General features: G+C 36.6%; 1 protein-coding gene across 1 annotated transcript in view; it reads left to right on the plus strand.

Annotated features, from left to right (window-relative positions):
* RALYL (RALY RNA binding protein like) overlaps positions 1–25,793 on the plus strand; it is an 821,247-nt gene that overhangs the window by 727,707 nt on the left and 67,747 nt on the right. Inside the window, exon 6 of the mRNA XM_053930450.2 lies at positions 8,086–8,133. Coding sequence (XP_053786425.1) covers positions 8,086–8,133 — 48 coding nt within the window. The remainder of the gene's footprint in view (positions 1–8,085; positions 8,134–25,793) is intronic.

Raw genomic sequence — 25,793 nt, forward strand, 5'->3', positions numbered from 1 at the left:
ACATTTATGACTAAATTCAGTTAACACAAAGAGATGGATCATATGTTCCAAGATTCTGACATGAATCCTTTTGGAATATTTTACTCTGTAAACTTCAAAAAATAAAAAAGAAAGGAAGGAAGGAAGGAAGGAAGAAATTCAGACAGATTAAGTTCAAAGAAAGAAGATAGGAAGGATTAATGGAATGTTTTTTGTTTTGTTTTGTGAAGGAAAAGGCTGACAGAAATAAATCTATATAGAGTAGCTATGTTACAGGAACAGCAGACAGCTGACAAACATGAGTCCAGTACAAATACAAAAACACAAAAATAATAACACAAACATGCCCTGGCCAGTGTGGCTCAGTGGATTGAGCAACAGCTGCAAACCAAAGGGTCAGTAGTCTGATTCCCCAGTCAGGGCACAAGCCTGGGTTGTAGGCCAGGTCCCCACTAGGGGGCGCATGAGAGGCAAGCACATATTGATGTTTCTCTGCCTCTCTTTCTCCCTCCCTCCCCCTCTCTAAAAATAAGTATTTTAAAAAATAATAACATAAACAAAACACAAAAAAAAATAATAGCATAGCAGGTGGAATTTAGTCTAATTCAACACACTTTTTAATTGAGGAAGATGTGTTAGGCCTTTAAGGATGGATGCATATTCAGCACAAAGAAGATGTAACACGTTGACAGATAGACATCTTGAGCAAAGCCCCTAATAGGAAACGTTCTTTTGAGCAGCCAGTCCAGTTAATGAAAAGACTATGTAGAGAGAGGAGGATCTCTGAGAGCAAGGAGCTTCTTTGGGCCACAGACAGAGTAGGTGCTAGGAACTGCTGAATGTTTAAAGGGTAATCAAAGAAACTGTTGAAGAATGTTGGAAGGACCAGCTGCATTTTGGAGACAAATGAAGTTTGAAGAGTGTGAAGGTTAGCTGTAAGCCATGTGAAGTAGTTTGAGAGCTCTTGCTGTTCTTTATTTTGACACTTTGTAAAAGAATGCTGTATGGTGGGTGGGAGAGGAGGAGATACTTAGGACGAGGAATGCAGGGTGGGAGATAATCTCACTGGTCCAGGCAAGCTATATATCTCTAGGCTACGCCTTCAAAATACCTGGATATTTGGTTCACCTGTTTTCATATTTATAGTTCTCTCTTTAAATGTGTCAAATTATTTACAAAAAATAAATTTTCATTCTCATGGTAGCTTTATAAAGTAATCATGAATTGAAGATGATTATATTGTATATATACACATATATTTATTCTCATTCATTCTAGATCAGAAGACAGAAGTGGAATTTAAACACAGGTTTGGAATTACATGTGTAAATATTCTTTCTAAGAGAACACAGCACAGGATGTGCTGTGTAACAAACACACCCTATTCAGGATGATAACTTCCAAAATCAAAATCTCTGTATTAACTCATCCAGAAGAGAGAAATTTTTTTTCTTCTCTTTCTCTCTTGCCCCCAGAATTCACTGTTCACATAACTTTCAACCAAAGTAATCATCCTTTAGATGTGTGAGACAGTAAGCTTGATCCTAGCATGTAAGAGACCAGAACTCTTACATGGACTGCGTGGGTTGTTTTAATCTTTTGAACTTCTCAGTCACTTTATCTTTTTAAGCTGTCAGGTCCTGGTTCACAATCAGCCTGGAATTTTACAAATCCTTTAAGTTCCAGCTAGACTCCTTCCCCAACCCAAAGGTCCTTGTAATAAATCAAGTATTTTGTCAATGAGATTTAGACTAAAAACATAATTCGTTGTTTTTGAATTTTAAATCTATGTATGATTGTGTAGCTATTACACATATATACACACACCAAAGTAAATTTACAGATTTACACAAATGAAAATGGACAGATATTTTTCTACATATTATCTTGGTGAAGTTCATAAATTTGTTCCACTATATATATATACTTGAACAAATTTATATATATAGTCTGTCTGGAAAAAGTCCAGACATTGTTAATAAAATCAGAATGGTTTGTGGGACATTGATGTAACCTGGCATCCAAAGAGAGTGGACTGGAATGCACATGCATGAACAATGACGGCTTCACTCTATTAGTCAGTGGGTGTGGTAGACACCATTGAGTGAGCAAGTGTACTATGTGGCTGTCACATTCAAAATGACTGAGTGAGTAGAGCAATGAGTCTGCATCAAATTTTGCATTAAGCTTGAACATGCCTCAGCAGAAAGAATTCCAATGATTCAGAGGGCTACAGCTATGGACAACTAGTGATTCGCAGCCTCATCCTGACAACACATCTGCTCATGCATCACATCTTGTGCAGAGATGTTTTGTGAAATCAAATCATCCAGGTGACTCAGCCCCACTACAGACCAGATTTGGTGCCCTATCACTTCTGGCTTTTCCAACTAAAATCACCTTTGAAAAGGAAGAGATTTAAGACTGTCAATGAGATACAGGAAAGTATGATGGGGCAGTTGATGGAGATTGGAGAACTGTGTGAGGTCCCAAGGTGCCTACTTTGAAGGGGACTGTGACATTATTGTCCTACATACATTATTTCTTATATCTTCTTCAATAAACGTCTGTATTTTTCATGTACACCAAATTTTATGACAAGCTACAAGCAGAATATGTAGGTGCATCTGAAGACATTTCCTGACCCATGGAGAAGTATGCTCGGAATGTACAGTTAGCCCATGTCATCATGCCTGCATTCATTTCTCCCATGGGTATGGTGAAAAAGAGCTACACTAAAGAGAGAGAATGAGCTCCCTAAATTACATTCACCATGCTTGCTTCACATTATTCTACTGCTAATGCTTGTCCAGCTAGGAGGACTACCGGTTGAACATTCAAAAGGACGAGTTCAAATGCCATCACTGTCGTGAAGCCTTGCCTGATCCTTGTGTATGACCAACCACATCCTATAAGCTCTCCTAATAGTTTTTATTTTAATTTTGGCCCTAATCAAATTCTTCTTTGAATTATGGTCATATGTGTATTTGTGTGATCCTTTATACTTTGGATGACTTTCCTTGAGTTTAGAAGCCATGTTCTGATGATATTATTAACAATTCCCAGTATTGTGCTTACAATAAGTACTTAATAATTAATTATTCGATTTACTTTAGAGAGCTCAATGTAGTAATTAAGAAGACTCCAGTAATAGTCATTATTGGCATGATATCTGTTAAGAAATCATTAGTGTTCCTTCCTTGTCCTAAAAAGTTTATCAACATTCTCTAGATTATTTTTTTTACTTTTTTTATTGATGTTCGAATACAGTTGTCTCCATTTTCCCACCACCACTTTCTCCCACCCTAACCACACCCTCCTCCCACCCTCAATCCCACGCCCCCTTGGCTATGTCCATGAGTCCCTGATACATGTTCATTTATAACCCTTCCCCTTCTTTCCCACATTATTTCCCTCTTCCCTACCCTCTGGTTACTATCAGATTGTTGTAGATTTCAATGTCTGGCTATATTTTGCTTGCCAGTTTGTTTTGTTAATTAGGTTTCACTTACAGGTGAGATCATATGGTATTTGTCTTTTACCGCCTGGATTACTTCACTTAGCATAATGTTCTCCAGTTCCATCCATGTCGTCATGAAGGGTAGGAGCTCCTTCTTTCTTTCTGCTGCATGGTATTCCATTGTGTAAGTGTAGTGTATTTTATTGATCCACTCATTTACCGATGGCCTCATTTACTTAGTACTCATTTACTAAGCTGCTTCTAATGCTTGGCTATTGCAAATTGTGCTGCTATGAACAAACAATCCAATTAAAAAATGGGCAAAGGACCTGAACAGACAACTTCTCCAAGGAGAACATACAGAGGGCCCAGAGACATATGAAAGGAAGCTTAGCATCACTAGCTATCAGAGAGGTGCAAATTAAAACGACTATGAGGTACCACCTCACACCAGCCAGAATGGCCATCATAAAGAAATCAACAAAACGTAAATGCTGGTGGGGTTGTGGAGAAAAGGAAACCCTAGTGCACCGTTGGTGGGAATGCAGACTGGTGAGGCCACTGTGGAAAACAGTATGGAATTTCCTCAAGAAACTAAAAGTGGAATTGCCTTTAGATTACATTTTAATAAAATTTTGTGATGGAAAAAAAGAAGAAATACTTTTGTGTATTAGTCTACTCCTATGAAGTTGGTTTATGAATTCAAAGGGATTAAAGGAAATTGGTCTCATATATTGCAGAACCCAATGAGTTGTGATTTCTTCTTCTATAAATGAAAAAGTTTAAATGAAATTCCAGGAACATTACTAGGTCATTTAACTTTCAGTAATAAAAGAAAATTTGTGTGTCCATGTGTGTGTGTGACTCTCAACAATTACTTTGCCAATTCTGATTTCTCATTAAATTTTGAAGGAATCTGAGCAAATAGAATAAAGATATATTGAAAAGTACAATGAAAGTCATAAATGTGTATCAGATTTAAGAATGAAAATACAAAGTATTTATGTTAGATGTTCAAAACTTTTATTCCACTTTTCCAGAAAGTCAAATACCTGCCCCTTGCCATTGACCTTGCCCCAAAACAATGAAAACTTTGACATTTACTGGACTTAGTTATCTCCTGGCCAATGCCCTAAACAATCTAACTTACTATCATTTTGTTTTCAATAGCCTAATGACCAGATTGTCATACAAAATTATTGCAATTAAATTTGCCAAAGTTTCTCCCTGAAAAACCAAAAGAGATTAGCCCCAAGCAAAACAGCAGCAACTCTTGACTTATGAAGGGAAAAGGGGATATTTTTAAATATGAAAGACAAGGTTTTTTTTTCTGGCAGTAAATGTCTGCCAGAAATGCATAAAATACCTTAGAAATTTAAATGTGACTCCTGAAAATGCCATTTTTGATAGCTAATTTTCAGGTGAGGTTTACACAGAAAGAAAAAGAAGGGGTATTTATGAAAGAGATACAATCTGCAGGAGGAAAAAAACAAAGACAAATAAATGAATTCAGGAGGATAGCAGAAATGCCCAGGAAAGTATAAGGAACAGCCATCAGATGTACCCCAGTGTGTTCTCTCTTCATCTCCTTGGATCTCTTCATTTCCTTGAGAACCCAGCCTGATTTTATAGGTTATGACCTGAGCCAGCCACATTCCTGGTGGGTCTGCTAAAAGTTCAAACCACTAAGACAAAAGGTTTGTCATGATCACAAAGTCAGGTCTGTTTGTTCATTTCATTATTAAATTGACAGGTAAAATTGAGTTCATAATGGCAGATGGTGGGGCTTGGAGGTCAAACAATTATGGAGGTTCACCTGTCACCTGTTCTTGTAAATGTACCTTAGCAGTCACAATTAAAAAAAAAATAAAGCAGATTGGACAAGATAATATCAATAACCATGAAGAAATATAAAAACAGGTTCTTTTTTCTCATGCATTTTTAATTTACCAGAAGGCTGTTCAATTATTGAAGATTTCTTAAAGGTTGAAGACACATGAGTGGAATGAATTATCACTGTCATCCACATTAGGAATACATTAATTGGTTTGTGTGTCATAGTTTTTTCTTGCCATTAGGCTGTGCTGTCTGAGGTTATAATATGAAAAAAGAGTTTCAGGGAAAAAAAAGAGTATAAAGCATAATTACCATTTCTCAAGTTATCTGTCAACAGACGAATGGCTATAGAAAATGTGGTACATATATAATGGAATATTATCCAGCCGCGAAAAAGAAGAACCTCTTGCCATTTGTGACAACATGGATGGACCTTGAAGGCATTATGCTAAGTGAATAAGTCAGACAGAGAAAAACAAATACTTTACAATCTCACTTACATATGGAATCAGAAAAAAAAATCTGAGAAACAGAATGTGGAGTGGTGCCAGTAGTGCCTGGGGATTGGGAAGATGGGGAGACCTTGGTCCAAGGGTACAAACTTCAAGTTATTACATGAACATATTCTTGAAAATACTCAGACATAAGATAAAATGATGACTAGTCATGATGAATGTGAGTAAAAGTACCATAACTTTTAGACAAAAAGTGGTGTATGCCTATATATATACATATATATACACTGTGATATTAGTCATAACAAGAAATGAAATTCTTTTATGTGCTATAATTTGGATAAACCTTGAAAACATTGTGATAACTGAAATAAGTCAGACAAAAAATATACTGTATTATTTCACTTATTAAGGAACCTAGAATAGGCAAATTCATAAAGACAGAAAGTAGAATGGAGGTTACCAGGGGCTGGTGAGAGGGGGTACAGATTTTCTGTTTGGGTTGATGAAAAATTCTGGAGGTAGATAGAGGTGATGTTCACACAACATTGTAAATGTACTTAATAGGACTTAATTGTACACTTAAAAAGGGTTAGCCCTGGCTGGTGTGGTTCAGTGGACTGAGCATCAGACTGAGAAGCAAAGGGTCACTGGTTCGATTCCCAGTCAGGGCACATGCCTGGGATGTGGGCCAGGTGTCCAGTAGGGGGTGCAGGAGAGGCAACCACACATTCATGTTTCTTTTGCTCTCTTTTTCCCTCCCTTCCCCTCTCTCTAAAAATAAATAGATAAAATATTTTTTTAAAAAGGGTTAAGATGGTAAAATTTATGACAAAATAAATGACTAAACATTAAAAAATAACCACTTCCTCATAGAGCAGATATTCTGTCCACAGTGAGATTAAATGTCTAACAGCTTGGACATGGTTACACAATCCCGTGAAAAGCTCCAGATGTGAATTCAGAGATTTTTTTTTCTCCATTCTCAGCTCTATCACTTCCTAGTAGTAAAAATTTGAGTAAGTCACTGTGGTCCTTTGTGCTTTAGTTTCTTCCAGTTACATTATCCAACAGAATTGTTTTGGAGACAAAATTAAAAGAAAATAATGCATGGAAAGTGCTTTATAAACTCGCACAACTATACTAGTGCATGGAGGCATTTTGTATTATATATTCCTTTAATGTGTTTAGTAATGAAAATCTTTAAGGGACATGTCTGTGAGGATGTTGCTGTGTGGAATGTCTGAGATTTTCCTGCCAATGTTTTCCTCTAGGACTTTTTCACTTGCCATTAGGCTGTGCTGTCTGAGGTTATAATATGAAAAAAGAGTTTCAGGGAAAAAAAAGAGTATAAAGCATAATTACCATTTCTCAAGTTATCTGTCAACAGATGAATGGCTATAGAAAATGTGGTACATATATAATGGAATATTATCCAGCTGTGAAAAAGAAGAACCTCTTGCCATTTGTGACAACATGGATGGACCTTGAAGGCATTATGCTAAGTGAATAAGTTAGACAGAGAAAAACAAATACTAAGTACATTGTTTCACTAAAATGTACTTATTACTTGCTATTTAAATACTCTATAATATTGTTATTATTGGTAAGATTCAGCCAAAGTGGCTTCAAGAATTTTCTCTCTATGAGAGTATTGAATCATAGTTTATAGAATTTTTAAAAAGCTGATTTTATGAGGAAACACATTCCTAGTTACCATTCTTAGAGTGAATAGGTCACTAAACTTTTTCATTTATGCTATTTCTATACCCTTTTTTCATTGTTTTACCTCATTGTATATACCTTAGGAAGATGGGGCAACTATATTGTATCTTGTGTAGAAAAAATGAGCTTCAATTTATTTAATTACAAGTATTTTGTAAAAATTGTATTTATTCATTTTTTTAGAGAGAGGGGAAGGGAGGGCGAAAAAGAGGCAGAGAAACATGAATGTGTGGTTGCCTCTCCTGCACCCCCTACTGGAGACCTGGCCCACATCCCAGGCATGTGCCCTGACTGGGCATCTAACAGGCAAACCTTTAGTTTGTAGGCCAGCACTCAACCCACTGAGCACACCAGCCAGAGCTAATTATAAGTGTTTTAAAAATGTAGTTTGCTGCATGCTCTCATCTTCTATTCCAAGCATTTTCAGTCTCTACATTATCAGACACATGACAGTACTTTGAAGTGGTGTGTTATCCAACGAAACATCATGCAAAACTTTTCAGACACATAATTACATTGAAATATAAGTAGTTAAGAAGCGACCTTAATTGCTTGCTAGAACATCATAAATTAGCACCAAAATCAATGTTATTGAGGCAAATATCAACTAATTTTTTGTTTCCCCCTTAGTGGTTACGTCTTTGACTACGAATACTACAGAGATGATTTCTACAATCGGTATGTAAATTTTCCTCCTTGTTTCCCTTTGACTTAAATTATTTTTTTAAGTATATTGTATGTTTCATTCACAGATATTCTTGATTGATATGTCTAAAATATTATTTTATAGTAAAAGATAAAGAAAATACTAAGTTCCCCAAAATACAACTTAAACAGATTTTCCTATTTCCATTGTATTACTGAAGTAAGTGCCAAATGCTAGAAACAGCCTAAGTACCCATTCGTGAATGATTGGTTCAAAAAAGTGTGGTATATTTTCACAATGGAATACTATGCAGTAGAAAGAAAGGATCTCCTTCCTTTCACAACTGCATGGATGGAACTGGAGAATATTATCCTAAGTGAGATGAGCCAGATGGTAAAAAACAAATACCTTATGATCTCACCTATAAGAGGAACCTAATGATTTCAGGAGCTAGTTCTTTGAAAAGACAAACAAAATTGACAAGCCTTTAAGCAGGATCATCAAGAAAAAAAGAGAGAAGATCCAAACAAACACAATTAGAAATGAAAGAGGAGAGATTACAACTGATATCACAGAAACACAAAATATTGTAAGAAATTAGTACAAAGAACTGTATGCCAAGAAATTAGAAAACCTAGGTGAAATGGACACATTTCTAGAAAAATATAATCTTCCAAAACTGAATGAAGAAGAAGCAGTAAACCTGAACAGACCAATAACAGCAGATGAAATTGAAGTAGTCATCAACAAACTCCCAACACACAAAAGCCCTGGAACAGATGGTTTCACACGAAAATTCTACAAAGCATTTAAGGAAGAGCTAACCCCTATCCTTCACAGACTATTCAAAAAAAATCCAAGAAGACGGAAAACTCCCAGATTATTTCTATGAAGTCAGCATGATCCTAATCCCAAAACCAGATAAAGACACAATGAAGAAAGAAAACTTCAGGCCAATATCGCTGATGAACATAGATGCTAAATTTCTCAAAAAAAAATATTGGCAAACCACATCCAGCAATACATTAAAAAGATCATACACCATGACCAAGTGGGATTCATCCCAGGGATGCAAGGATGGTAAAATATTCACAAATCAATAAACAAAATATATCACATAAACAACAGCAAAGACAAAAATCATATGATCATATCAATAGATGCAGAAAAGTATTTGATAAGATACAGCATCCATTTATGATAAAAACACTCAGCAAAGTGGGAATAGAGGGAGCATTCCTCAACATAATAAAGGCCATATATGAGAGACCTACAGCCAACATCATACTCAATGGACAAAAACTTATAGCTTTCCCACTAAGACCAGGAATAAGACAAGGATGTCCTCTCTAACCAGTCCTATTCAACATAGTGTTGGAAGTCCTAGCCACAGCACTCAGACAAGACAAAGAAATAAAAGGCATCCAAATTGGAAAGGAGGAAATGAAACTGTCACTGTTTGCACATGACATGATAGTGTACATGGAAAATCCTATAGAATGCACCAAAAAACTACTCGACCTAATAAATGAATTTGGCAAAACAGCTGGATACAAAGTCAATACTCAGAAATCAAAGGCATTCCTGTATGCCAACCACGAAACTGCAGAAACAGAAGTCAGGGAAAAAAATCCCATTTCCTATAGCAACAAGAAAAATAAAGTACCTAGGAATAAACCTAGCCAAGGAGGTAAAAGACCTGTAATCAGAAAACTACACAACATTGAAGAAAGAAATTAAGGAAGACACAAACAAATGGAAGCATGTACCATGCTCATGGATTGCAAGAATTAACATCATCAGAATGGCCATACTACCCAAAGCGATTTATAGATTCAATGCAATCCCTATTAGAGTACCCATGACATATTTCACAGATATAGAACAAACATTTCAGAAATTTATATGGAACCATAAACGACCCCGAATAGCTGCAGCAATTTTGAGAAAGAAGAACAAAGCAGGAGGGATCACAATACCTGATATCAAACTGTATGACAAGGCCACTGTAATGGAAACAGCCTGGTACTGGCATAAAAACAGGCACATAGTCCAATGGAACAGAACAGAGAGCCCAGAAATAAACTCAAGTCTTTACTGTCAATTAATATTTGACAGAGGAGGCAGGAGCATAAAATGGAGCAAAAACAGCCTCTTCAACAGATGGTGTTGGGAGATCTGTACAGCTACGTGCAAAAAAATGAAACTCGATCACCAACTTATGCCATACACAAAAATAAACTCAAGATGGTTAAAAGACTTAAATATAACTCGTAACACCATAAAAGTCCTCGAGGAAAACATTGGCAGGAAAATCTCAGACATTCCATGCAGCAACATCCTCACAGACATGTCCCCTAAAGCAAGGGACATAAAGGAAAGAATAAACAAATGGGACCTCATCAAAATAAAAAGCTTCTGCATGGCTAAAGAAAACAGCACCAAATTACAAAGAGAACCAACAGTATGGGAAAACATATTTGCCAATGATACCTCAGACAAGGGCCTGATCTCCAAAACAGATAAAGAACTCACACGACTGCACTCCAGGAAGACAAACAACCCAATTAAAAAATGGGCAAAGGACTTGAACAGACACTTCTCCAAAACAGACATACAGAGGGCCCAGAGACATATGAAAGATGCTCAGCATCACTAGCCATCAGAGAGATGCAAATTAAAACCACAATGAGGTACCATCTCACACCAGTCAGAGTGGCCAACATAAACAAATCCACAAACAAATGTTGGAGAGGATGCGGAGAAAAGGGAACCCTTGTGCACTGTTGGTGGGAATGCAGACTGGTGAGGCCACTGTGGAAAACAGTATGGAATTTCCTCAGAAAACTAAAAATGGAACTGCCCTTTGACCCAGAAATTCTGCTGCTGGGATCATACCCTAAGAACCCTGAAACACCAATCCAAAAGAACCTAGCACCCCAATGTTCATAGCAGCACAATTTACAATAGCCAAATACTGGAAGCAACCTAAGTGCCCATCAGCAAATGAGTGGATCAAAAAACTATGGTACATTTACACAATGGAATTCTACGCAGCAGAGAGAAAGAAGGAGCCTATACCCTTTGCAATAGCATGGATGGAACTGGAGAGCATTATGTTAAGTGAAATAAGCCAGGCAGTGAGGGACAAATACCATATGATCTCACCTTTAACTGGAACCTAATCAACAAAAGAAAAAAACAAACAAAACATAACCAGAGACATTGAAGTTTACCACAATCTAACAATAGCCAGGGGGAGTGGGGAGGGGACAGTGGGGAGAAGGGTTTACAGGAACTACTATAAAGGACACATGGACAAAATCAAGGGGGAAGGTGGAGGTGGGGGAGGGAGGTGCGTTCAGATGGGTTGGGGTGGAGGGATGAGGAGAAAATGCAGACAACTGTAATTGAGTAACAATAAAAATTAAAAATAAAAGAAGAGAAACCTAATGAACAAAACAAACAAATAAGCAGATTAAAACTATAGGCATGGAAACAAGGAACAGACTGACAGCAACCATTGGGGAGAGAGGAGGAGGATAAGGGTGGAAAGAAGAGGAAAGGAATAGTCAAAGAACATATATGAATAAACCATGGACATGGACAACAGGGGGAGGATTGACTGTGGGAGTCAGGGGTAGGTTGGGCAGAAGAGGGCAAAGGGGAAAAACTGGGACAATTATAATAGAACAACAAAATAATTTTTTAAAATAAAGTAAAACTTGGACTTTTAAGACTTTGGATGTGCTTAAACCTAAAATTTGGTGTCTGATATTTGGGTAATATTTCAGATATTTAATTAACCAATATTATTTTCCAGGTCCTTTGTTAACTTAGAATTCCTCAAGATAGTTTTTTAAGCTCAGAAAATGCCTTCAACCTTCTAAAATACATCTGTTTTTACATGACACATTGAAACTGTTAAATTGGTTAGATTCAACAAAATATACTATACACTTTATCTGCATAGTAGTGTGGGACCACAAAAGGAAATGATGCAAAGTGGTATTAACAATCAATGGGGAAAAAATAGGACTTTACATGGTCTTTAAAAATGTTTGTTAAAACATTAAAATTATTTTATTATAGGTTATAAATATGTAGGGGAAAAGAGTATAAGACTAATAGTTATTTAGTACACTATTATTTAAAACATTAAAAATATTGAGAGTTAATGTGTTTTATTTCTTTGTAAAAAATACTTATCCAAAGTAGTTTGAGCAGTTTTTTCTTCTTGTGTAACTTACAGTATGGAACCAGCATCTGTTTCATGCCTGGTGAGTTGTACACCTCCTAAGGGTGGATCAGATTGGAGGATTTATTAGTGTTGAGCACTGTGTCCCAGTTCTTTAGGGGGAATTCTCTCCCTTTGTCACATCTTCTGGGATATCACCCTTAATTTTCATCACATCACAATCACTTTCCTATTTATGCCAATATGTTTGATTTTGCTAAATTCCTGTAGCTCCACATTTAGAGTTTCAACTGGAAGCACATCAACCACCCTGATATTAGCTATTTGTCCTATAATTCCACTATATATTTTAATTTCACTACCAATGGTATACTCTTCAGTTCTTGATGCACTTTCATCTTTGTTAACTAGTTCCCTTTTTTGGTAATCCATTTTTGTAAAATGTCTCCTGATTTATTATGAGGAGACAGGAGACAATACAATCTGACATCTCCTGTCTATGTGACCTTAGTGAGAGATGACAGCAACCCATCACTGACAGCCTTTAAAAGAAGTGATGTAACTGATGGCTGATCATGAGGCATCATGATCTGTGAACTGAAAACCTGGCAGCTAGGTTTGGATATTATGAAATTTCTCAGATAATATGTTTTGGAAACTGACATTTGACTTGTGCTGTTGGGGGACTGGTGTTATTTAATTACCCATTGGTTGAAATTCAGAAATATACAAAGCAAGGACTCACTGTACATAGATCATTGGAGCTCAAAAATGATGTAAATATCTCTTAGGCCTTAAATTATAAATTTTATTCAGTTTTGCTTATCTTTGCATCCACAGGCACCTTCATGAAATCTAACACACAATGGAAACCCAGTTTGTGCTATTAATTCTTCTCCTTATATTTAAACAGACTGGTTTTCCCCAAAGTCACACAGTTGATGAGTGACAAAATTGCAATCATAACTTGTCAATTTAGATTCAATAACCCCCTATGTGAATATGCAAAACAGAGTGGAGTTAAATAACAGGAGGAAGCATTACCTAAGTGGAAACAACACCCACAATCATACCTTTGTGACCATGATGTCTAACTACTTCACTAATTATCCCTTCCTGACCAAATATGAATTTTTAAGAATTATTCTCTCAAATAATTTCTATCATTTCTATAAAATATATTATTTTATTTAAATATTAAATACCTTGTAATAACATGTCCTAAAAAATGATGTGAAGTTCTGACAGCATTAAAACAATTCATTTGCTATTAAAGAAACATAACATTTAGTCCTCAAACTATTTGAAAATTTTAGTGTTTAACAATTTTAAAGACATTTCTAAATAGCTTTTTTTCAAGTTGCAGAACACTGTCCTGATTGCTATAAATGAAGTTTTCAACCAACATACATTGTCTTTTAGTTTGTCAGTATGAAACTGTTTGAGCATTATAATGTCTTAAGGATTTTCTAATGTGACTTCCTTCCACATTAAAGAATTAATAAAGAATTTCTAGTTAAAAGTTTAACTAGTTTAAGAATTTCTAGTTTAAAGAATTTCTAGTTAAAATGGAGTTTGGTTTAGATGGCAAGAGACCCAAGTTCTGGGCAAGTAGTCGGGTTTTTAGTTCTCTCACCTTTTAAAGGAAGCCAAGATCTGCATTTTCTTTTTACTGTGTATAAATTATGGCTCAATAAAATTATTAATTAAATTGATATCATTAGATAGATAAGTAGATAGATATATAGTAATTATAGAGTCCGATGCTTTCAGATAACTCTCTACTACACAAAAAATAGCTAACTCTGAACAATTTCTAAATAATGTATTTGTCTTAAATAAAATGTTTGGCATGTAAGTATGCAGAAGTTTGGTGTGGTTGTATTGCTAACAGACTGAGAAGTCTGTGCTCTCATTAGTTTGTCTTCCATTTTTTTGCACTTGGCTAAGAAAGATATAAGCATCTGCCATAGTGGGTAGAGTCAGGAATTCCCTGTGAACAGAGATTCCCGGAAGTGGAGAGGCCAGACAAGAGAAATAACTCACAAAGTCAGTGCTAATAGTTTTATCCACAGTGATTCCTCATCAGTTATACTCTGCTTATACTTATGGTTAATTTTTTCTTTTTTTATTGGTTGTGCAAACTTGGACAAGGTATTTAATAACACTAACCCTGTTGTCTCACCCATGAAGTGAGCATGAAATTAATTCTTGCCTCATAAGACTGTGCTGAGGATTAAGTGAAGTGACATATGTATAACAATCAGCATTATGCCTGGTATATTTTTAGAGCTTCATCAGTGTTAGCTACTAAAGACAGTTAGCAATAGCCATTGGCAATTGTGGTGAATGGATTTCGTATACTGACATTCAAGTAGCACAAGTCCCAGAAATGGAGAAACAAGCTGGCTGGTCAGCTGTCTTTCCTAACAGTCCATTATAACACACTGGATCAGTTTTCAGTTTCCCCTTATGCTCCCAGAGCACTTCAGTTCAACTGACCTGCAAAGAGAGAGGTCTCAGCTATCTCCTTTAACCCCAAGCATCTTTGTTTTGGGTCAGGAAAACAGAAATCACATGTTATATTTCACAGGTATGATTGTATGTAAAAACTGACGAGGTATGAAGGGACTGAAAAAGCAAAAAGGAAATTGGTACAATGGAGTTAGTAACAATAGGAAGCAGTGACTTCCTCTACAGCTCAGGGAATGGAGGAAGAGGTTGGGATTTTGACAACTTAATGTGGAAAAAGGGACTTTCAGGCTGGTGCTGAGTGGGGCTTCCTGCTCAGGTCATGCTGTTGTGTCTGAGCCCAGAGGGGAACCCCTGCCTCTTCTAGGGGCATGAAGAGACTCTTCTGCCAACCAGTGGGGCAAAATCATGCAAACTGGACTCAGCAACTGCTGCTGGAATGAATGACTGCTATCATGGTGAAGAAACAGGGCCAAAGTGATGGTGACAAGAACAGGACACCAAAACAAAGAAAAGAAGACAGGAAGCAACACATTTGCTCTTCCTGCTCCCGTTTTCTGTGTCCCCTCAAGTCCCTTATTGGTATGGTTTGCAGAGTCCCAGCTCAGCTGTGGCTAAAGACACAAATGAAGCTGAGATATAGCAGCTTGGAAACTAACTTACATCCACATGGTACTGTCACCAGATTTCTGCCCCATTTAGGGATTCTGATGCACATAGTTGGGGATTTCCAACACTTAGGTAGCTTTAAATATCTAGAAAACTTCTTTACACAAAATTCCATCTTACTGTGGTTGTTTTCATATATTGGCCCAGCAGTAGCTTTCAATATCTATCCATAATTTCAGGAATGATGAAGAGTATCATTAAATAAGACTTGAGTGGTTATTCTAAACATGAATCTTTTTATATCACACAAAGCATTGAGCAGTAATTTACAGCATTCAATTACATTTTTTTCTAAAAAGTCAAATAAGGCTCTAAATGAAGGACATTACATGTCATTAAACAAAATATAAATATAAATATTTATACCCTTCTAAGTAAAGCAACAAGAGAGATGTTTGCAAAATTATATTGAATCCCCCCAGGGAATGTTTTCAATCTCTGAGATGTTAGCAGTTTTTAAACCAGCCTTTATTCAATAACATTGGGCAGAACACTGAGCAGTTTAAACTCCAGGAACAAATGAAGTGTTAATAGAGAAGAAGAAATACCAGAGGTGCTAGACCATGATTCAAATGGGTATTGCTCAATGCTAGAACCCCTTGACCTTGTATAAATTAATGGAAGAGAAGCTGCTAGAATTGTGGTTCATGAAAAAGCTCCGGGTTGCAATTATTTCAGATCGCTGATTGTAGAGCACAGTCTACATTAATGAATATTAGAAAACATATTGGCAAGAGGCAAGAACTATGCCATTATGCAAATTTAAATTACCAGCTGGTAGAGTGGTCTTCCACTGAAAACATTTGGAAATAGCAGTATAGTAGAGTTGACAAAGGGTATGGTTTGGAGGCAAAAGACCTGAGTTGCAGGCCTAGGTGTGCATGTGTTGATGGCTTAAATCTGCACAAGTCATATTCTACTTTTTTTGCAAGTTTCCCTCATGGGCAAAATGGCTCAACAAAAACTACATTGCAGAATTATAAGACTTAAGTAAAAGATTTGTTTTATCACTATTTGAATGTATTAACTTTTTAATTACCCAAAGCTGTATACAAACAATAGCAGATAGCAAAATTCACAAAATATAAAAAATATGTTAAGGTCAAAATATTGCAAGAACGATCATTTAAGATTTTGATAAGCTTGCCTTTAAAGGCAAGTTCAAGAATTATTCACAAAAGACCTTGGAGGTGGTGACCTCACTGAAAATCTTGGAAGAGTTTAAAGACAAAAAAACAAATAGAAATTATTTATGTACCAGTCTCAAGTAAAGTGATTCTTCAAAAATTATTTTCTGATCAGTTGTAACCAAAAACTTATTTGAAGTCAGAGTAGAAATTATAGGAGAATTTATGAATTTTGAATAGTTCAAACAGTAGAGAAAGAAGATATACTAAAAGGCTATAAAAATCATTTATCTGGATTTTAAATATATCCTTGTTTAAAAGTAAATAAGCATCTTAACTTCAATGTCTCTGGTTATATTTTGTTTGCTTTTTTGTTCTGTTGATTATGCTCCAGTTAAAGGTGAGATCATATGGTATTTGTCCCTCACTGTTTGGCTTTCACTGGGAAGGGTTGGTGAGGAGAGGGAATTACAGGAACTACTATAAAGGACACATGGACAAAATCAAGGGAGAGGGTAGAGGTGGAGGAGGGAGGTGGGCTTGGCTGGGGTGGGGTGGAGGGATGGGGAGAAAAGGCATACGACTGTAATTGAATAACAATAACAATTAAAAATAATAATAAAATAATAAATACATAAATAAGCATCTTCACTTGGTTTTATAGACTTCACAAAGTCTGTCCAGAAAGTATCCGGCCACACACTATGAAAAATAGAGACCTTTATTGAAGAAGATACAAGATACAAGAAACATTGTATATGGAACAATGACACCTCAGTATTCTTCAAAGTAGGCATCATGGGACCTCACATGGTTCTTCCACCATCTCTTCCACTGCTCAAAACACTCTGCAAAATCCTCTGTTGGAATCACCATTTAGCTGCCCCATCATATTTTCCCAATCTTACTGATGGTCTGAAATATCTTCTCTTTAAAAGGTGATTGTAGTTTTGGGAAAAGCCAGGGGTCACAGGGCACAAAATCTGATCTGTAAGGGGGCTGAGTCACCTGGGTGATTTGATGTTTTGCCAAAAATCTCTGCATAAGACATGACGTGTGAGCAGCCGTGTTGTCATGATGAACCTGCCAATCACAAGTTGCCCATAGCTACAGCCATTTTCATTATACTGCATCTCTCAATCAAGGAAGAACATTGAGGTAGTTCTCCTTATTAATTGTTTGGCTTGGAAGCAAATACTCATGATGGACAACACCAATCAAAAAACACAATTAACATGGTCATGATCTTGCTGTGACCTTGCCACACCTTCTTCGGGCATGGATAACCAGGCAACTTCCATTGGGATGACTGAGCCTTCATTTCCAGATCATAGCTGTAGGCCCACCATTTATCTCTAGTTATGACTTACTTGAGGAAATCTTGTTCATGGATAGAGGTTTGAATCAAGTTATTAGCAATTGCAGCACGATGTTCCTTCTGCAGTGGTAGCAGAAGCCACAGAATGAATTTTAACATGACACATTTCAGGACAAGATCCTGTGTCAAAATCTTGGACACAGTAGTTTTTGGAATCCCCAGATCAGCTTCCAGCTCTTGCACTGTCAGTCGCTGATCTCTGTTGTTTGCAGCCCATACACGTTCAAGATTCTCAGGTGTTCTGCTTGTTGCAGGCCTTCCAGAATATGGATCACTTTCCATAGATTCTCAACAATCTTTAAAGCATTTGTGCCACATTTTTATTTGCACTGCACTAATTACATTGTCCCTGAAAGCATTCTGAATCATCTGAATAGTTTGCACCAAGGAATGTTCAAGCTTAATGCAAAATTTGATGCAGATTCATTGCTCTACTATCTCAATCATTTTGAGTGCAACGGCCACAAAACACACATGCTCACTCAACAGTGTCTACTGTCCCCACTGACTAGTACAATAAAGTCATCATTGTTCACACACATGCATTCCAGTCCACTCTCCTTGGCTTCAAGGTTACATTGATGTCACACAAACTATTCTCATTATATTAATAATGGCTGGACTTTTTCCAGAAAGACTTCATACATCTCTCAGAAGTTATGCAGCCCTGAAGAGGAGTGTTCAAGGTTGAATCAACTCACAGAGAAAGATCTTCCCTGCTCCCCTGGTTATTGATTACATACCTGCTCTAAGGCCCCAATGAGAATATGACCACTGAACCCATTTTCAGGTTTTGACTATGGGCAGCCCAGTTATTTAGCCCTTGGTCCATTCCACATATTTTTATTAGCATTAAGTATATAATGACTATAAGCTTTGATTCTTAAATAAGGAAAATTAAAAAGTCTTTTCATGAAGGAAATTTAGTAAAAACAGGTAATTGTCAATTCTTGAGCTATCTAAAATAAAAATTTGGTTCTCAGTGACAAAAATACATGCAAGTATTGCATTTTCAACATTTTTTCTTGAATTTTAAAGTTGCATTAGCTGTCAGTGAAAAATAAACATTCAGTTAAAAGTCCATCAGGCAATGACTTATTAGGATGTGGTACATCTACCTGAGAAAATGCATCACAGCAATTAAAATAATCTTAGGAAGACCAATGAGAGAGTTTGAGAATGTTTTTAATATAGACCAAAGAGAATTAGCCAGAAAACATGACTGTATATATATTATATTTTTAATTATGTGAAAAATATGGATACTTATGGAAAAAAATTAGAGAATACTAGTAGTTGTTTTACAGTGTGAGACTGGGAGTTGTTTTTATTTTTCATGCATTTTTCCTAAAATGTCACTTTATTATTGTTAAAGTTTAATAATAACAAATTTTTAATAAAAAAATCAAAATTTTATTCATTTTATGTGAACAAGTCATGAAGTTTCCTTTGTTCAAAACACAGCTATTTTTTATAGCTGATGTCCTTATTTTCTCTAGAGACAAATTATGTTTATTTTATCAAGTAAGTCAATATTAAAATTATTTACCAGTTTTTACTTTTGCTATGTAATAAAAACTACATGTCTCTAGTATTATTAAAGCAACAACATTCCAAACAAGAAATGAGCACATGAAACATAGATATATTTATGAAAAAGAACAACTTAAATCCTCAAATTCCCTCCAAGGGTTGCTTTAATTGAAATATAACTACATTTATTTATTTAATGCTTGAGAGGATACCTTTAGAGTTCTTATTTTAAAATAGACCTTGGGGAAGGAAAAATTATATTTGACTTTATTATAAACTATTATTTATTTGATTAGTAAATATTAGGGGAAAACAGTATTTTTAGGTTTTTACTTTAAAATAGAAATTGTAGAAGGAAAACTTATGTGTTTGACTTTATTACAAATCATTATCTATTTAATCAGTACATACAGGGGAAAAACAGTATTCTGACTAATCAATATTGGGGAAAATGAACAACCATTAAAGAAAAGGGGACGGAATCTATATAATTCTAGGAGTGGAAATAAATAAGAGGAAGGAGGAAATTTTAAAGTTTTAACTGACCTTTGAGATTTGGATCTCACTTCATCTTGTTGGATCGCAGGCTCTGTTGTTTATAAATAAATATAGATGGACTGTTTCCTTTGTCTCAACCCTAACACTTTGTAAGGGCAAAATTTATTTGAATTGCGATACACAGAATTCTGATTAGAAGCCAATGTGCAGATTCCCTTCATAGCTGTCTTTCACCCACTTCCCCTTGTATTTACAATAGAAGAGTCCCCACATACCATTTCAGCCCCCCTTACCATTTTTACCATGCTATGATTTTATGCATTAGGGCAGTACCCAGTCTTCCTTCCTTTTATTTTTGGTCAATTCAAGTATGCCCAGTGAAAATTAAGAAACTCCCCAATGCTATTAAATTTTGTAAAATTGAAAATTATGCCCTTCTGTGAAGTGCCTATACCTTTCTTTGGCTGTTTTGTGGTTTTTTGTAAATTACATATCACTACTAAAAAGTTAAGTTCTGATGCTTTGTATTGTCCCATCAGAGTGGCAAAAAGAATTGGTAAAACTGCACCCAGTTCCTTGTTGAGGAGTCATCATCCCCTTTTGAAGCAATTCACCAAAATTTTCAGTGAATGGGGCTATACTCTATATGATTTATCAACAAAGGACATAATACCTACTGAGAATATTACTATAATGAGTGTTATATACAAAAATATGTCACCAATGCAGCTGTCTTTTCTCAAAATAGGATTAGGTCTGGCCAACATTGGAGGCTTTGTGATCCTTAACTGGGAAAGCAGAAGAAATGTTGCTAGACATTTCAGTTCCCTATAACATATTATTTGATTAGGTTGTAACTGAAGTAGCAATGAATAGGGTGGCTTTATTTGGCCTGAATTTTCATTATAGCATTCTTACATCATTATCTATTTTAGTTGTACTCTAGATATTTTCTTTGTCAAATTTGTAGATTAGCTTATTTAATGAACCTGCTAGATTGTGCTTTCAAGGCCTAGTAGAATGATCCTCTGAAAGAGCTTGTCTTTCATCTCAGCTGCAATGTCTATCCTGGAAGAGATGAGTCAATTGCCATATTTTCTTCTCCCTCAATAGCTTTGGGTGTTGTAGCTCGCAAAAACTGCCCTCATACTTTGGTTGACTGACTTAAGGTGTTCTGTGACTTCAACATATAAATATGTAATGTAGACCTTGTTCATGGCAGAAATGAGAGGCAGCCTTAGTTGACCCTTTTGACTCTCCAGCTCCTATGGAGGGATGGTGGTCATAACCCTGGTCAGCCATCCTACCCACAATGAGAAGTGGGCTGTGTGTGGGATACCCACAACTGTTCTTTGAGAGCAGTTCTTTGGCTCTAATGGTTTTGGCTAATTGATACAGGATGGCACCTCCCTTGAATTCTGTCATTTCATTTCTTTTCCTTTCTAGATATCTCTTAGTTTTTCCACAGTATATTTCCAAAATGTTTGAACATTTTGTACATTCCTCACACTAAGTTCTGCTTTAAATGTGGTTCATATGCTACTTCTTTTCCAACAATTGAATATTTGAAAGCCTACCCATCTTAATTGTTATTGTATTTCATATCTTATTCTCCAAAAATAATTATCCCATTTTCATCTGTAAATGTAAATATGTAATTTATGTAAGAACCTATTATAAAATGCCCTTAAAATTTCTCTTCCTATTTTAGTTTTCTCATTTCTAACTTTTATACTGGATTATTTCTATTGACTATTTTAAAGAAATTATGATAATATAACCTGCATAACAGTATCATAGCATGTAAATATGTAACAATCATAATTCTAAAACAATGACACTATTTTATGTATAATGCATAACGTAATAACACATGTGGTTCACAGGCACATAGTTTTGAATAAATGAGTAAATGTATCCTCATATTTTTCCTCTGAACTTTTATACTTCTCAAATGTGTTAAGTCATGCAAAAACTTGTGTATGCAATATAAATAGTAGGAAGCTTTTGAATCTATGAATTGCATATTTATACAAATGAGTAAATATCATACTTTTATTCCTTTCATTATTTAATGGAAATGTTTTAATTGCAGTACATATCATTTTTCACTATTTATCAAAAGCTTCTAAGAGTTTTAGTAGTATATTTACTTGTTAGAAAAATTTTCAATAACCAACCATACAAATATCTCTAGTCTCCATTAGCACATCTAACAGATGGTCAGAATAATAAAAAGATTTCCTGATGAATTCCTGAAAGATTTCCCACAAGTACTTCAGTCAACAGTTTTGTCTCATGCTAGATCATTCCAGTCAATCTCAGTCCCCTTTTTTCTACAGGGTCGTATTCCCTCTCTTAAAAAGGCCTAGAGCAGGAGTGTCAAAATCATTTTCACCAGGGGCCACATCAGCCTTGTGGTTGCTTTCAAAGGGCCAAATGTAATTTCAACTCCTTAACAGTTAAGGAGTAGTTACATTTATACAGTCCTAAAATTATTTTGGCCCTTTGAAGGCAACCGCGAGGCTGATGTGGTCCCTGGTGAAAATGAGTTTGATACCCCTGGCCTAGAGAGAGGTACACATTTTATTGATTCATCTCTCACAGCTGTTTGCTTTAAGCTCATCTTACTTATTTTCTTTCTGAGCTATTTTCCTTGTTTAATTATATTTTATTGATTATGTTATTACAGTTTTCCCATTTTTTTCCCTTTACTCTGCTCCACCCAGAACCCCCACTCCCTCAGGCAATCTCCACATCATTGTTCATGTCCATAGGTCATGTGTATGAGTTCTTTGGCTACCTCATTTCTTATTCTTTATGTCCCCATGGCTATTCTTTAATACCTATTAATACTTCTTAATCCTCTCACCTCTTTGGGCATTCCCCCACACCCTTTTTCATCTATCAACAACCAAAATGATCTCCGTATCCATGATTCTGTCTCTGTTCTTGTTTACTTAGTTTGTTTTTTAGATTCAATTGTTGATAGACATGTATTTATCACCATTTTATTATTCATGGTTTTCATCTACTTTTTCTTAAATAAGTCCCTTTAACATTTCATATAATAATGGTTTAGTGATGATGAACTCCTTTAGTTTTTTCTTCTCTGGGAAACTCTTTATCTGCCCTTCAATTCTAAATGATAGCTTTGCTGGGTAGAACAATCTTGGCTATAGGTCCCCACTTTTCATGACTCTGAATATTTCTTGCCAATCCCTTCTAGCCTGCAAAGTTTCTTTTCAGAAATCAGCCGATGGTCTTATGTGAACTCCCCTGTAGATAACTAGCTTCTTTTCTCTTGCTGCTTTTAAGATTCTCTTTTTTTCTTTAACGTTTGGCTTTTTAATTATGATATGTCTTATGATATGTCTCACATATATCATTGATATGTGAGGGCCTCTTTGCATCCATCTTGTTTGGGACTCTCTGTGCTTCCTGGACTTGCATGTCTATTTCCTTCACTAAATTAAGGAAATTTTCTTTCTTATTTTTTCCAAATAGATTTCCAATTTCTTGCTGTTTCTCTTCTCCTTCCGGCACCCCTATGATGAGAATGTTGGAATGCTTGAAGTTGTCCCAGAGGCTGCTTACACTATTGTCTTATTTTGGGGGATTCTTTTTTTTTCTTGCTGTTCTGATTAGTTGTTTTTTGCTTCCTTATTTTGAAATCATTGGTATGATTCTCAGCTTCATCCACTCTACCATTGTTTCCCTGTAAATTGTTCTTTATTTCAATTAGTGTGTCCTTTGTTTCTGACTGGATCTTTTTTATGCTGCTGAGGTCCTCACTAAGTTCCTTGAGCATCCTTATAACTAGTGTTTTGAACTCTGCATCTGGTAGATTGCTTCTATTCATTTTGTTAAGTTCTTTTTCTGTAGTTTTGTTCTGTTCTTTCATTTGGGTCATGTTTCTTTGTTTCCTGATTCTGGCAGCCTCCCTATGTTTGTTTCTATGTATTAAGTAGGGTTGCTATGACTCCCTGTCTTGGTAGCATGGTCTAATATAATAGGTGTCCTGTAGGATCTAGTAACACAGCCTCCCCTATCACTCAAGCTGGAAACTCGAACTGCACCCTTTGTGTGAGCTGAGTATACCCTCCTCTTATAGTTGAGACTTGATTACTGTTGGAAGGTCAATGGGATGGGTTTACCCAGGCCTGTCAGTTTCAAGGGCTTGCTGTGACCACTGACCACCAACCTCTGCCCTCCATGAAGGATCAACTGTGCAGGGGTAGGGTGGTGGTGCTCTGACATGGTCTGTAGCTGTCCACTAGATGTGCAGGCTCTGGGGTTTCCTAGGCAGTGCAGACCAAGGTCCACTCCCACTTGTCTTCTACTTAGGGTCTACTTAAAGCCCTATATGAGCTTTAAAACAATCTGAGATGGCTGCTACTTGTACTGGGCTTGAAGGTTCCCAAGAGGAGTCAAGGTGTCAATCTAGGCTGGCTGCTGCTAGTGCCAGGTTGGGGCCACTTAGCAAGAGGTACAGGTACTGAGGGCTTATTGAGACCAGCTGCTGCTTGTTTGACAGGATTTAGGAAGTTGTGAAGCATGAGCCAAGAACAGATATTCATATGGAAAACACACTGTTAACAGTTTAAGTGAGCCCATAATTTAAGTGGGACAGAGTCTCAAGGGATCTCCAGGGTAGGGCAAAGAGTATTAGCCAGGTTGATAGAATCTTGTGTTGTGACCCTCCAAGGCCAGGCAGATTCATGGTATTCATGCAGATGGAAAATATCCATGGAGCCGTTGGGATGTCTGATATGCCTTTATTCATGAGTGGGTGAGCCACGCATCCTGCAAGCTGCATGTCTATCAGCATGTTTCATGTCATGGCCCCTGCTTCCCAGCATGGCATCCATTGTGGCACTTGTCCCCTTGTGTGTCTCTCATCATCATTGCCCCCAACAGGGAGTCCCTACCTGTTTAAGTATTAGAGGGGAATAAAGTCAGCAAGATGACAGAAATTATATAACACGACATAATTCTGTGCATGCAAGCCCACTTCATGTTATGGGAACAGTTTACTGGACCCAGTCTCAGGGTTATGAGAACACTAGTTATCAGGCCCCTCCAAGGCTATGGGAACACTGCTTCCCTTAGCTACCCAGACACCTGAAGGAAGAAGCCAGACCATCTCCACTTACTTTACAAGTCTCAAATATGGTACCCTCTGCTGGCTCTGTAGCTGTGGGGGGAAGGCTCAGAAAAAGGACAATGACCTCTGCCCACCTCTCTGTCTGGAAGAAAACTGTCCCCAAGCCCTCACCCCAATGTCAGACACTTCAGTTCCTCAATATATGCCACTTCTGCCTTTCAAGCTACTACCCTGGTGCTAGAGCTCAGAGGGAATGGGTCTGTTTATATGTTCTTTCAGGACAACTGTGTGGGAATGCAGAATTTTCCTCCACTGACACAATCCCCACTGGATTCTGCAGCCAGAAATTATGTGGATTTATCTCCCTGGCACTGAAACTCTGGACCAGGGGACCTGGTATGGGGCTGGGACCCTTCACTACTGGAATATCCCTCCCAAATTTTTATCCACCACACATAGATGTAGGACTTGCCCATTCCATGTTTATACCTCCTTTCTACCATTCTGGATGGATGTGATTTCCTCAATTCTGTAGCTGTCATATTTCCATTCAACTTGACCTGTGATGGTTCTGAGTGATCATTGTTCTATATTTTAGTTGCAATTCTGATGTGGTTGTACATGGAGGTGAGCTGTGTTTACATATGCCACCATCCTGAATGGAATTTCCTGAGCTATTTGCTGACTGGAAAAAATTTTCTTTGTTCCTG

This window comes from Desmodus rotundus, chromosome 8 (genome assembly GCF_022682495.2).
Source record: "Desmodus rotundus isolate HL8 chromosome 8, HLdesRot8A.1, whole genome shotgun sequence".
Classification (NCBI taxonomy): domain Eukaryota; kingdom Metazoa; phylum Chordata; class Mammalia; order Chiroptera; family Phyllostomidae; genus Desmodus; species Desmodus rotundus.